The following is a 14,798-nucleotide window of genomic DNA, read 5'->3' as shown; positions in this document are numbered from 1 at the left end:
GGTTTTTATTAAAACAACCAGGGACAAAATATATTTTAAAAGCCTTCACAGTAAATGAATACTAAGAAAAAATAATCAGGTGGCATCTCATTTTTATGTAGCAAAAATGAAACAAATGACAGAAACAGCAGTGTTATATAAAATCCATTGACTAGCAGCTGAAGTCAGCAAAGTATAAAGACATAAATAAAGTGCATGATGACTACGAGTAAAAGATGTGGGAAATACTTCTGAACTTTGAATCTTTTTGGAACTTTATTTATTTGTAGCCCACTTGGATGCTTTTCTGAGAAGATGCCCTGGATTCGCTAATTGTTGGATGAATGACTTCTTAAATCTGGGTTAGAGCAGAAATACATATCAAAGAAGAAAAAACATCAAGTGTGACATCCTGAGCTGTAGACAGTCACCTCTTTGTCTCTTCTCAAATGATTTATTACATTGCCCATTAGTTTGCTAATGTTAGTGAGATATTTTATGGTGACAGATATGCTTTACTTAGGCCGTGGGATCTGCAGGCATTAATTACATTCTGCTCATTGTATTCATTCTTCTGCTGACATTCATTCGCAGTTTTATACCATCCTAAACACTGAAAGGTGTGTACAGCAGATTTGTCTTGTTCTGTTTTTGCATTTTCAGTTCTGTTGTCCAAAGCATGATGGAATGAATCTGAGCAAATAGTTTCTACTTCTATTACTTCTGTTATTAACTACGTGCTATATGTGAAATTAAAAGTAGTAATTAAGAAGCCATCCCAACCCTGAAGAAAATTAATTGCTTTCTAAATACCTATTACAGTGTGATTCATTATCAATGTATGTGTTTATTGAGGAGGACAGCAGCTGTGACCTGATATCAGGAAGCTCAGAAGAGTGACTCAGGCCAAAATTACAGTTCTTATTCTTTGCCCACAACTGTTTCTAGGCTGTATTCCAGTTAGCCCTGCTACTGCTTAGATTTTCTGTTGAAATATTTCTGTCTTTTTATCAGGTGTCAGAAGAAAATATCTGACAGTTATTTAACATAGCAGTGTTACTTGAATAAGCTGTCTTCAGGTCATCTCTTGCAAAGACTATGTAAATTTTGATCTTATTACCAGTGTACATACATCTTAGTTGGATCTAAAAGCAATAGCTAGTAAAGTACCAAAGCAAAGTTTATCTATATAAGAATCCCTTCATCATCACAAATCATTGCCAATGCAGTTGGATTTCTTGGAAGCCAATTTTCAAATTGATTGGATTTGTTGTCAACAGCACACAGAAGCAGCACAGGTCTTTTGGAATATTTCTGCCAAATCAGTATTTGCAGATCCTCTGCCATCTCTTGCTATTTAGCAGGTATTTTATGTAACAAATATTCTTGAGCTGGAAATGTGTACACTGAGCTGGAGCTTATGTAGCGAATAAAGTGACACTTTATTCCTTAGTTCAGAATTCTGCCTTGCCCTAGATATTTCAAGGAAAATAGTTAATCTAACAAGCCATATGTACATCCTGATTGATAGCACAACGCTGCCAGGGGGGTCTGCTGAGCCTATTGTAAAATGTTCACACAAAGTACGTGCTCTAAATTAAGCAGACTGCAGTGCATTGCCCCTCTGTCTGCTAGTGTTCTCCAGTGGCAAAGCAAGTGTGATACTCAAACTGAGAACTCAGTTGTTGCCAACTAGGCTGCTGTCCTTTCAGTGTTCAGGGATTATTAGAAAAAAATGTTTACACAGAATGCAGCAGGAAGTTCTCCTCTGCTGGTGTTGTATCTGAGGGGAGGATATTGCTGATACACGTGGCCTTTTCCATATCCCACTGCTTCTTTCACAGATAATTGTATTTGCTACAGTGAAAGAAATGGAATCGTATAGTTGAAAGCATATCAAATGTGTGTGTATACACAGGTATCAAGTGTATTTGCATCGCTCTGCTTTTCTTTCCAAGTTTGCAAACAAGCGAAATCCTTAGAAAGGTAAGCAGAAAACAAGCGCTCAGGGAATGATGAGATACAGTGTTACTTATAGTTCCTACTTGGTATAGAAGCGTTTACAGAACTTGGTATTTTGATACTTCAATTTAAATAGTGTTTATTGGGCTCCTTCAGAGAGAAAAGGCCCTTTTTAGTCATATGAAGTGCAAGGCAGTTTGGATAGCTTGCAGGATAAAACTGGCACAACATAAAGTTTGCAAGTCCAGAGAGTAAGGGTACTGAGAAGTATTCACCACGTATGTATTTATATCTGTAGTAAAATAAGTCTTAGAGTTTTGTTAAGGTGGTAACAAATAGTTTTTATTAAATTGAAATGAAAGTACGTGGTTAGGACTGATAGAAGGGTATTAAAAGCACTGGAACTGGGATGGGGTAGATTTTTGTTTGGCTTCTTCCTTCTAAAAGTTGTTTTGCCCAGGAGAAGTGGGTAGAAGTAAGTACTTAGAACCTTAGAACCTTGCTTTAGCAGAGTTCTTATGCACAATTTAAAGGAAAGTTGTTTCTTGACTTAGAGTCTGTGTTGTCTACCAGTAACAAAGGACACTTTTACTGCTAAAACCAGAGCTTGAATAGGGGAGAATTTACTGTGGGCCATGATTCAAGTTTCCCAGAACTCTTTTGTGCTGCCAGTAATGGTGACACCTGCAGTTTTCAGCAGTGAGAGCTGTGGATTAATTCCACAGCTGCTGAGCTGCTGCCTCACTGGGCTGGGCTGCATCCATCAGCAAGGGCGTTCCGGGCAGCTGTGCCCCGAGGACAGCCTGCAGGCAGTGCTGGCTGCTGGGGGCAGAAGGGTGAGACAGGAGCAAGTTGGAGAAATTCAGTAAAGTAGGTATGGGACTGAGCAGCTCAATGTTTAAAGCGGGAAAGGTGTGCACCATGCAGTGTGGAAAAGGAGGCTTGTTTATTTTTTATTGTGGAAATAACGATTTTGGTTGTGCAGCTTAAATCCTCTTTTACTTGTTTGTGAAGCCAAGAAGCGAATGCTAGTGCCTCTCCTTACAGAACGCTGTGCGCCCTGCGGGAGCCTTGGAAGAGAGGTGAGGGGATCACAGGGCTGCGGTGCTTTTGGCCCCTGAGTTCGGGTCCCTGTTCCATCCATGGTGTCCTCAGATGTGGTTTGGGTCCATGCCTCAGCTGCACTCCTGTGAGCTGAGCGGAGGTCAGGAGGTGCAGTGCAAGCCCCAGATTCTCAGAAATAGTTCGGTTTTGTGTGGTAGAGAGGATAGATGAATGTGTGGGGATTTGTAGCCAGTACTGAATATGGTTTTCCTGTGGAAGCAATGGCTCTCATCCCTCAGAGGGGCAGTTGTCAGCATTGTACCCTCAGCGTGCTGAGGTAATTGCACCATCGAGCCCCCTCATATTTAGGATTTTTAAGACAGGCATAGGAAATCTCTCTCTAACACGCTGAAATGAGGCACTTGTTCGCACGCGGTGTTTCGGGATGCGGAAGCGCAGCTTTCCTTGCTCCCGGCACGCCGGCATGGGGCCGCTGCCAGGAGATCTTGGCGGGAAGCGGCGCTCCGCCACCTCCGGGCACACAGCGGGCTGGCGCCGGCCGGCAGAACAGCGTGCAGCAAAGCGGTCACTTACATAACAGTGCTGACCCTCGGTGAATCATACAGAGCGGTGTGACTTGGCGAGTGGAGAGAAATGGGGACTCCTGAGCCTTCCTGCTGTTGGGGAGCTCTGTTGCAGGCTCCCATTTGATCGCTGTCGGGAACACTGATGCTTAAAAAAGAGGCTCGAACAGAATAAGGGCGCTGAACTTTGTCCAGATCAGTCTGTGCGAGGTCTGTATGTTTCTGAAGCCGCAGAAGTATTTCTTGATGGTGATGTTTAGATAATGTCCTTGACGTCCAGAAATACTGATAAGTCTTAAAAATGTAAGGTAGCTTTTGGGGCCATGACAACGAAGACTAACAGGAAAAGGTCTGTATTTAATTTGTGAGAAGTATTTTTGAAAAAAGTGGGAGGAGATCTTTGAAACAAAGAACCAGAGTCTGATAGGAATGCTATTTTAAAGCAAACAAGGTAGAACGTGGCAATAGGCAATACAGCTGCTTCTAATCACCCCAATGATTAGAATCTAGAGATCAAAATTAGGTTTTATAAGGCTTTGTTCCAGTAAATGTGTTGTTGAGATTTGGAGTACACTTGGCAGGTTGTACATTCCAGCAGATAAGTAGAGACTTCAGGGGCAAGATGTTTTATCCCAAGTGACTTCAGTTGCAACTTCAAACACAAGCCTGGCTTCTTCTGAGCTTCTTCTGATTTTCTAGAATGAATCAACAACTAAGTATCTTAATCATGCAGAGACCAACGTGTAAGTAATAAGCGTGAGAATACAATAAATGATAACAAATGGCTGTGCATGGTAGTGCATCCTGAAACATTCAAGATAAGTTCAGGTCTTCATATAAAACAAATGAGCCAGCAAGTAGTAGAGGCTCATTTTACTTTGTAAATGTTATCTGGCATATGAGTTACAACTCATGTGGTGCACAAGTTGCAGTGGCCTCCCCAAGTTTATTGTATACACCGCTATTTGGCATTGTTCAGGTGGTGTGTTTATTTTTTTGTAATTAAAGGAACAGGAATCTGAGCAGAGAGAACTGTTTTTTGTTTGTTTTGAAATGCTTTACTTGCTGCATAGACGGATTGCTAATATTGGTAGGAATCAGTAGAACTGAATGTTTACTGTGACATTCTGCCCCTGGTGAAACCCATAGGAGTTCTTCCCAAATAATTCAAGAGGGATCAGGGCATTTATATTTAAAAATTCTGCACTGCAAACTCATTAGGATAATGGTTTGGCATCTTACATCTAGGTCTTTTCACAGGGTGGCACTGGATAACGTACTGTTCTGAGTATCTTGCTGAGTAGACTTCATAACATCAGCAAAAACTGCAACCCTGATGTTCCAAGTCTGCCCTACTTAATATATTTTTCATATTAAAAAAATATATATATATATATCTCTTTTCTAAGTTAAAATCTAAGGCTTGGCAGTCTGTACTTAGTATTTCATCAATTGTAAAATTCTTCTAATTCATATAAAAGAAGTGTGGGCAGGTGTTATCATATGCTTACTCATTAGACCAGCTTCATATTACTAGGGGAGAAATGGTGAAGTTAATGCATGAGAGATGTATTCCTTCAAACAGTTACCCTGACTAAAACAGTAAGGGCTCAGGTGACTGGTTTTTCAGCTATCTTTTTCTGAACACACCAAGCAGAAAACTGGAACCAAACAAGACAAAATGTTATACACAACAAAAAGCTTCCTTATTATTGTCCTGTCTAAAATTCCACCTTCAATGACATTCATCGGAGAACAGGAAGAAGTAGTTGTTATATTATGAATGTACCTTTCATATACTAAGAAACTGGCTTAAAGGTGAGTTACTGCTTGTGGAGAAGCTTGATACTAAAAATATTGGAGGAAACCTAAGTTAGCACAACAGAAGTCAGCCCTAAGCCTGTGTGGGTACAGAATTCAAAATGAGTGCAGCAGCTGAGAGCCTTTCTCTACCAGCATTGCCATTAGTGGAATGCAGGTAATGTGCACTTTGCTTGTGCTTTTTTATTTGGTTTTTCAGTTCGTTTTTTTTTTTTTCTTATTCCATAAAACTGTACTTTTGAAACAATAGCTGAAATGATTAACTATTACAGTTACCTGGCCCAAGTACTTTCTCCTGGAATGATTATCATCCAGTGAGCTCAATTCTGTGTATCTGTGTAACTTATTCTTCATTTTTCATTCATTCTGTGCACTGTACTGCCAGATAACTGCAAAAAATGGATTTTAAAGTAGAATAACGAGTCCAAGCTGAGAAGTCTATATATCCTCTACCTTGCACAATAGTGGTGATTAAGCTACTTGATATTAGAATACGCTGGAAAGCCATTTTATGGGACTCTTTATGCAGAGGTTGTATTTGCTTAGGAGGCATTTATTTTTGTGATGTATTGGTTGCTGTTAAGGGGCGTTAGCTCTGATATACAATTTCACAATACTTAAGCACCTTCTAAAATTGTTCTGTTTCTTCAATACTTTGTATATAGGATCTGCTAAAAATAAGGTAGTACTCAAATCCCAAAAAGACTTTTATGGAAAATTGAAAGCTACCTTTTGGCTATTCTCTGTGCAGTAGACAAAAACATTTACCTTAATTTGTGGAAAAGATTCTTAACTTACAAATTTAGCAGATTCCAAGCAGTCATATTACTCTGTTGCAGTGCTGTCCATATGTGTATCGAGGTTTGAATGCTTTAAATCAGGCTTACATTGTGGAATGGGTCCATTTTGCTAGGGGACCTGAGCCAAACCTTGAGCCTGCATGAGTTAGAGTGACAGGATCAGGCCCACAGTGAAGGTTTTATGAGCAACATAAATCCGTTTTGGAATTTGCCATATTTCTCTGCTATGTGGGGCAGTGTCACATCGAGTCTATAGTTAGATAAATGTGGCTTAACCTGAACACCAGATAAAGTGCCCGTTGGTGCAGCATGCAAGCATTATGGGCTAATTATGGGGATGAATGGACAATTTGGGGACTTCTCTCTGCATTAGGTGTGGTTTCCTATTGTACTGATGTAACATTATCACATGGTGGTGTGACTCCAGGGCTGTGGCTTCCTTGAAAATTCTGTAACTGAGCATAAATTCTGTTTCGGTAGGGAAGGAAGGTTAAGGTGATTAGGTAAAACTAAGTGCAAGTCTGTTAAATAAGATTTCTGCATTGGTTTCCAGAGCAGTGGGAATTTGTGTGGAGGTGGGAGGGAAGTTAGAAGCTAATTGCTCAGCTTTAGGCCTGACCAAAAAGGAGCTGTGAGGGTATTTTTCAATAAAATTTGCAGTCTCTTGCAAATCAGTTCTGAACACAGACCATCAGAAAAGCCTTAGCATTTTGTTATTTGTTTGTTGCATGAATTAGCGACAGTTCATGCTTCTCTTTAGCCCGGGGAGCATCACAGGTAGTGCTATGATAAGTAGCATTTGGTTGACCACCTGCTCTCTCTTATTCTGGAAATATTACAATTGGCTGTGGAACAACTATGAACTGATCACTTGACCATGGCAAATCAGCTGCCCTCATCAGTGTGTTCTGGTATATATTTAACTTAATAATGTGAGCAGATGGTCATTATATTGATTCATGAAGCAAGGGAGACAGCGTGGCTGTCTTGATAACGTAAGCATCAGAGTGGGGCAATAAGCAAGGGGAGGAAGAAGCATAATTTCTTTGCTTTCTTGATGATCACAGGACAACCATGTACAGCAATTAAATAAAGGCAAGAATGTGACTCCTCAAGCCTGTACATATGATCTCTTATCTGGAGATAGCTGCTGCTAGTGCACAGGAATGCTGCTGCTGAAATTCTTGCATTGTTGATGTTGCTTTTAAAAAATTAAATTAAAAAAAAGCTGGGAGGGGCAGTTTCTTATAGAGCTGTTAACCTTCTGCCTCTGCTAATAGTGATAAGTCTTTTGATGAAATGTTGAAAGGAAAATGTCATTTAAGTAACCACTGAGTGATTTTTGCAAACAACTACGTTGCTTGTCACCCCATTAAATGTGGTATAACTGGATTTAATAAAAAAACTCATTCTATAAAATATTCCACCGCTGCCCTTGTTAGCTAAACTAGTAGTTTGCAAATTCCCAGCTTGCATCAGCTCAAAGGAACAGCTTCATTGAGTTCATCTTACAATTTCCACATGAGAAATGGTATACACAGAAGAGCATTCTCTTGAGCAGGAGCTTAATCTCGTATTTTGGTTCCTGTTTCTCCCTGTTGCTGATTAGCTTTGCTGTCTTATCAGTTTATGTCATAGTACGTGACTATAAATTGACTTTGCAGTGAGGAGGGAATTCGCTTCGTCTTCACAGATGCTGCTGTTACCATGGAGATAAAAGGACCAATGGCCTTTTCTTGGTTTGGACTGTACTACAGTGCTCATACAGAGACGGTGCATTCGAAAATGCACCATTTGGTGCTTTCAAATTTCAGCCTGAATATCAAATGAGGAAGCATACTGTTTTTTCTTGATGATGAAGTTAAATGATAAATACAGATTTGGATTGTTTTTGGAAGCAGAAAGCAAGCCTATCAGGAATGTGAAAACAATGTGACTGGTTTGTGCTTGCTGAACCTCCTCTCTGGGAAAAACCTTTTGGCTTTGCAAAATATAACCCTGTAGAGCCTTTGGGTTTATCTGATGCGGTGTTTGGGGCTGGTTACATCACCAGCTTACTTATCTGTGATGTTCCACCATGGCTGATCGTGAATGAGCCTGCAAAACTGTGAATGCAATTTTTTTTCCTTAAGAAAGCTTTTCTACCTCAGATTGCGTGAAAGAAAATATAAATACCAGATCCACAACACATTCAAGGATGGCTTGCAGAAGGTGTTATTTGTGAGTACCTTTTCCTTCTTCATCTGTCATCACGTCTCTGATATCTGTGTTGAGGATTCCAGAAGTGGGAGTAGTGATCGGTTTATTGTTTGGTAGGTTTCTTTCCATGAACCATTTTTAGGGTGTTACCTTTTTTAGCAGATGAATGATCTGTATTTTAGAAACGCACAGATGGTGGTTGTGTTTACGTGCATAGATATTCAAAAATTTAACCTAATGAAAGTGAATAAACCAGCAGTTTATTGCAGTGGAAAAGAATGATGAAAAGGAATAAAAACCCAACCAATTCTTTGCATAAAAACAATGTAGGATGCTAGGATGAGTCAAGAATCTCTTCCATTTTGCTTGAATGATTTGTCATATAAAGATGTAATCTGTCTTTTAAATATATAAATGGTAATGAAAAGGAATGTACTACAGTCATGAGCGTAGTACATTCTGGTGTGGTTTTGTTGCTGTATGTGCTTGTCTATATCCTAAAGATGCATTATTTGCTTATTATTTACTCCAACAGTTTCACAAGCAGCAGGAGTTTAATATTTTGTTCATTTAATGCAGTGCAGCAGCTCTTCACATGAGCTGTCACGTTTGGCAGAATGGCTCAGTGCTGATCCACTTGTAGGCAGAGGAAAGGCAGTGCTGAAGTTTGATCGTGTTTGTGGTGTCAGCGTCAGGCTGCATACAGAAATCAGAAGGGTTGGCCGAATTCTGGTGGCTGCACATGGCTCTCACTGCGGGCTATCAAAGCGTGCTGCAGTTTTGTCCTGCTTCAGATAAAAATCGTGGGAGTGTGCAGTTAAGTTGTTCTTAAACCCCACCCTCACTACTATCAGTGCTTCACTATTAATCCACTGGTCTGAAATGGCTGTATGTGTTATTTGTGTTTTTGAACTCTGCTTGAAGTTCCCCTACGCAGAGGGTTCCACTGGAGTTGTGCAGCGGTCGTGCACAAGGCAGGTGCAGCTGTCCCCTGGAGCTGCTGTCTGCTTTTTGAGGAGCGGCTGAAGGTCCTGATTAAATCTATGTCCTGTTCAGTAGCCCTGTCCGCGTGCAGAGTAAATTCAGCCATTCAAGAGTAAACCAAAACGAGTTTTGAAAGAGTATTGCAATCTGTTCTTAAATTTTCTTTAGCCTGTTGTTTTACAGAGATGGCATCAATGGTTGAGTTGAAATGCTTGAAAATGAGAGTAAACTTGGAGCCGTACATTGGAAATCTAAACAAGAAAAGTGAACTTGGAAAACAGGTGGTAATCTTCAAGATGTATGCACATCAGCTTTGAAAATAATGCCACACATCAATACAAGGGAGAAGTGATTTGTATTACACTCCATTGTTTTCTGGGTTCTGGTATTTGGGGGTTTTGTAACTCTCAGTCAGCAACAGAATTTCTTACACTGTTTACCACGTGATGTTAAAGAATATTTCCTCTTTGTGGGTTACTTTCTGTAACAGTGACATCCACGCTTCCAGTCGTTTGTAGAACCACTTTGTGCTGTACTTTCCTCTATTACTGTTTACAGTTGGTATCCTTTACTTGCCTCAGCACGTTGCTGTAGAAAACATGATGTGAATTATCCTTATATTATTCTGTATCACTGCTCGTCCATTAGAAAGTAAATGCTGACAACTGAAGACTTTTACGTCTGTTATGGAACCAACTCTATAGAACGTGTCTGTGTGTCGGTGTGTAAATTCTTCAGTTCTTTAAAACTAATGAGTTCCAAACAGAAACGAAATACATTAAGAAGTTGGTTTCACCAGCTCTTTAATGTGTGGGTTAGTTTTGAGATGAAGCCTTAGATAGGGTAAATCTGATGACATACTAATAATAGGCACTAAGGGCTTTTGCATTTTAAAATATGAGATGCATCTTTTTTACTCTTCAGATGAAAAATACAGGAAAAAAATCTAGATTGTGGTTTGGCTTTTTTAGAGCAGCAGTAATGTCAGACTCCTGGGATTAGCAAAAGCATCGCGTTTCAGAAGCTGCGCTGAGTAGAAGGTGTCACTGTGCCATGTTACAATAGGATTTGCATTGCTGTAAATCTCTTATGTGTATCTGTTTAATTTCATTCTTTGCGCACTGATTTTCCCTTTTTTTTTTTTTTTTTTTTTTCATCAGGGTCATCATTTCTAGATGTGGCTCTGTGTTTTGTTTTACTGTGATCAATGCTGTGCAATTATAGATGGGGCTCTGTTTTGTAACATGAGTGGCAGTTCCGTCAGAAAATCTCAAACCTTTTTACTTACAATCAAGTAAGAAATGTAGAAAAGATGCGATCTTCTGCTTCCCTTTAAAATATTACCATCTTTCAATCAAGTGCAGCTTCATTTATCTGTTTCATTTCGTGTTTTGGATTGTATATTTTTTCTATGAATGTTAAATTATGACTAGTAATCAAAGCGCGTAAAGTTGCATCTTATTTGTCATGTAAATATCTGTATGTCACTGTTCAGAACAGATTTCTTGCATTAAGAGTTAGTCAAAAGGAAAACAAATGATCTCAATTGTATTTATCTGTATGTGAACAGTCTTAATTAGGTTCACCCTAGGTACAGTTATCCTACTTTTGGAGACTGCCTATAAACTGTGCATTGGCCAGGATGTAAAAGAATCACCTAATGCCTGTTTATTGGGTTATGTGGGCTAATACTTCATTTCCATAAAACCAAAAATGATTTATAATCATTGTTTGTAAGATCATTATCTGAAATGTTAATAAGCACAAGGATGGGGTAGAAATGAGACATTTCTTGTTTAGTGTGTTGTCATGGTACTGGTCTTGTTCTCTGAAGAGATGATTATTTTGAGGCCCTTGTGATGAATGAGAGTGCAAGCATACTTAATTTTGTTTATTTTTTAAATCCAGCTGTGGACACTCAAACTGGAAATACGTAAGGAGTGACAAACAAGAACCTCTCCATTTATGTTTATATTGTAACTTGTAGAAATGCAGATATTCCATCATTTTGATGACAACTGAATTTACGTATTCTTATGCAAAATTCAGCAGTTTGTACTCTAAACTGCATGTACTAAACTCTTAGAGCTATTGATTTTTTTGAACATTATTGATGCCTAGTAAAACTATCTCTGCTTTTTATTAAGAAAAATTCTGTCCTATATTGCTTTCAATTAGTTTACATGAAAACTGCATGGTGAGCAGGGAGGGAAGGAGGGAGATCCAGCAGTGCAGATCTAGAGCGTATGGTTGTGCTGTTATGTTGGCAGTTATTGGGCGTGGATCTTGTGATACGCACGAAGTTGCACCTCAGTGGACATGTCTGCAGAGAGCTGAGATCTAACTCAGACTATGGAGCTGGTGTGAGTTGCTGTATAAAACTATCTGCTGTTTCCTCTGCACGATGAATTTCTGAAAAAAAGTTATCCTGTGGGAATAGTTAACACACTGAAAGCCTTTCCAGCGTGATTGACCAAATGTTAATTAACAAAAACTTAGGTAGAGTTGATATGAGCCCTTATTACAGTGCCTTTGATTTTTTGACCATCCTTTTGGAAGTCAGTTATTATATTTAAAACTTCATTTTTTGCTAAAGAAATCGTTAGGTTCATTATAGAGGAACTGGACAGACTTTACTATCTTTTAAACGTGATCTTTTCTAACCTCAGCCATAACCGTAACTCTGGATTGAAGTGGAAAAGAAAACTATCAATTTGGAAAGTTATTCTTCATCAGGTTAAAATGGAATTAAAATGAAAGCATTCCTCTTATTACCTTGTAGGCATGAATCCAATCAAATAAATCATTATATTGTGAGCTGCCTCAGATGACAGTGGAGCAAATAGCCCTATCCAGTAGATCTGCTGTTTGCAAGCTAATTTAAAAATGGATCTGTGTTAGCTAGCACCAGGTATACAGATTGCATTAGGCAGCACAAGAGGCTGTTCTGGTGTATATTTTAGGTGGTACTTGTACATAGTCATTAAAATGCAGCAGTTGATGTAAAGATAGACCAGAAGAAAGAGAAGAATATTGGCAGATGGAGGTGACAGATTGTTCTTTCAGACAAAGAAGAGGAATAGTATATGAAGTAATAGGGCTACAGAACATCACAATAGTAAAGATGACCAGATATACCTATTGGTGCTGTGTCATTGTCAACGCAGGACTGTATTAGGAAGAAATGTTTGTATTAATACAGTTTTCTAATTATTGATGACACAACTGTGTTCTAATGTCTATGTACAAGTACCACCTAAAATCATCTGTATGAAAGCTGACAGTACTGTTAGGAAGATGTTCTATGACAGTAGAAGTGTAATAATTCTACCAAATTTTTCAGAGGTTATATGCAGTTAGAATAAAACAGCAGTAAAACAGAAAGAGTAGGATATCCTATCCTGCAGGAAGTGCCGCGTGCTGGTGAGAGGTAGGAGGAGGAGCCTTCTGTGGGATCCTGGTGCTTCACTGTGATTGCTGCCTGGTGGCGTGGTGGCACTGTCATTGTCCTGCAAACAGCTCCCTTGGGAAAGAGAGAATGGATTGTTAAAGCAGAAGGAATTCCAAGTTCATGGTTGGGTGTTCTGTTTTCCCAGGTTGTTTTGAAACCAATACTGAGCAATACATCTACTGTGTTTAGGAGGCTCATTGCTGATCATAGCAGAAAATGAAAATACTTTGCCTTGCAGTTGTAGCTTTACTTGCTGATCTAGGTCACTTTAATTTGTGTATTTAAACGAGGCTGCAGGACCAAGAGAGCAGCAAGTGATGTTTTTGTTCAGTTGATGAATACAAAAGTGATGTTAAAATGAGTGGCTCCTAATGGCAAATATGGGAATTTATACAGGAGATAAAGGAATGGGTAAACCTCGTTTGGGTCTGCATGCTAACACTGTAGATTGGACTTCTTTAATGGTGGTATCGGTATCTTGAAGGAAATGTGATTTCCTGGTTTTATCATGCAATCATAGAAGCTATTTTGGAATTAGTTCTGTTTATACTGTGTCAGTAGTATGTTCTCAAAAGAACTAATAAGTAAACCTTTAAATGACAAGTGGTTACCTATCCATGAGAATGTGGGGAGGGCTGGAGGAAACTGCCTGCAAAGGGGAAATGCCAATCTTCCATGCAATGTTGCAGTGATGTTTTAGAGACTGAAATGGCCAGAAGCAGCACTCATCAATTTAGTCATTTGTCTTGTGTCAGTTCTGAAGCATCTCTCCTCTATTTCTGATTTTAAATCACCTTTGGAAGATGTAAAATCAAGCATCTCTGATACTGCCAACAGTGATGTGATGAAGGTGATCACTTCTCCAAACTATTTACATTTATTTCTTATGTCTTCAGGTGTTATGACTTAAATCAATTCTATTTTGAGTGCAAATTTGTGTTGAAGGCTGATTGAAACATGTATATTTTTTAAGTTTTTAGTGGTTCTCTTTCTTACAAAAGAGAAGTTGAAACTGAACTGATACTATCCAGAGGAGAAAATAAATGAATGTATTGCTTTAGCATGTGACCAAAGGTACAAAATGCAATATGCAGATATTACCATGTACCAGCAGAAGGTGGATTTGCTTTGGGTAAAATTAGTATGCTGACAGAGGCTGTAAGCCTGAGCCCTTATCTGTTATCATACTGACTGGGCATCAGTCACTATGACCTAGTGGAACCAAAACGCTGGGTCATGAAAACTCCTGAATTTTACAGCTTGGAGCACAGTCCAAACCTCATGTTTGTTTCTGTAACTGTTTAGATAAAAGTCTATCTCTGAACACCATGAGAAAGGGCTGAAATCAAACTTCACATACTGAACATATGTCTTTAACATCTGGGATATTCTTGTTGGAAGAAAGCAGTATGTGGTAACTTAATTACGAGTCTGCAGTTGAATGTTTTGTCATCTGTTTTGTCTGTTCCATACCTTCATCTGTAAGGCAGTGGAGTGCCAGTGTAGTTGCTATCTGACAAACCTATAGCACTTCTCATTTGCTGTCAAGGTGACTGGACTTTTGCATTTCCACTGCACCTTCGAAAAGAAACTCAAAGCAGTTGAGCTCCTAAGCAGTCTTGTGCATTGGGTGAGTATTGACCTTAACTGCAAATGAGGAAGCTCAGATTCCAGAGAGAACTTTTGTTGTTGTTTTGATATTTTTGAACCTAAGAAGTCAGAGTAGGACCCCCTTCTAGACAGAACCTTGCTGGGATAGCCGAGAGTGAGCTCTGTTCAGAATATTTTACTGCACAGAGCTAAGCACAGACAGATTCATTGATGTCTTTACTAGTTTATTCTCTGAAGGAGATGCCACTGATGGGAATGGAAAGATTGGTAGAGGGATAAAAAAAAAGGAAAGGGAGGTGGGGGAGGGAAGAGAGGTCTGGGGCATCTTCATGCTAATCTCCTCGTTTTGCTTCTACCAAAAAC

At 39.2% G+C, this 14,798-nt stretch overlaps 1 protein-coding gene across 11 annotated transcripts in view; it reads left to right on the top strand.

Moving 5' to 3' along the window:
• Positions 1–14,798, top strand: part of IQSEC1 (IQ motif and Sec7 domain ArfGEF 1) — a 318,376-nt gene that overhangs the window by 131,105 nt on the left and 172,473 nt on the right. Inside the window, exon 1 of one of the 11 annotated variants that reach the window (XM_052678519.1) lies at positions 8,008–8,410. The exons of the other annotated variants lie outside the window; for them this stretch is intronic. Within the exon in view, the coding sequence (XP_052534479.1) occupies positions 8,388–8,410 (23 nt within the window). The 5' untranslated portion in view covers positions 8,008–8,387. Of the gene's footprint in view, positions 1–8,007; positions 8,411–14,798 lie in introns of those variants that run through there. 11 annotated transcript variants of the gene reach the window in all.

This window comes from Tympanuchus pallidicinctus, unplaced genomic scaffold (genome assembly GCF_026119805.1).
Source record: "Tympanuchus pallidicinctus isolate F22 unplaced genomic scaffold, pur_lepc_1.0 scaffold17, whole genome shotgun sequence".
Lineage (NCBI taxonomy): Eukaryota > Metazoa > Chordata > Aves > Galliformes > Phasianidae > Tympanuchus > Tympanuchus pallidicinctus.
The sequence above is the reverse complement of the archived record's forward strand: the minus strand, read 5'-3'. Positions and strand labels throughout refer to the sequence as shown.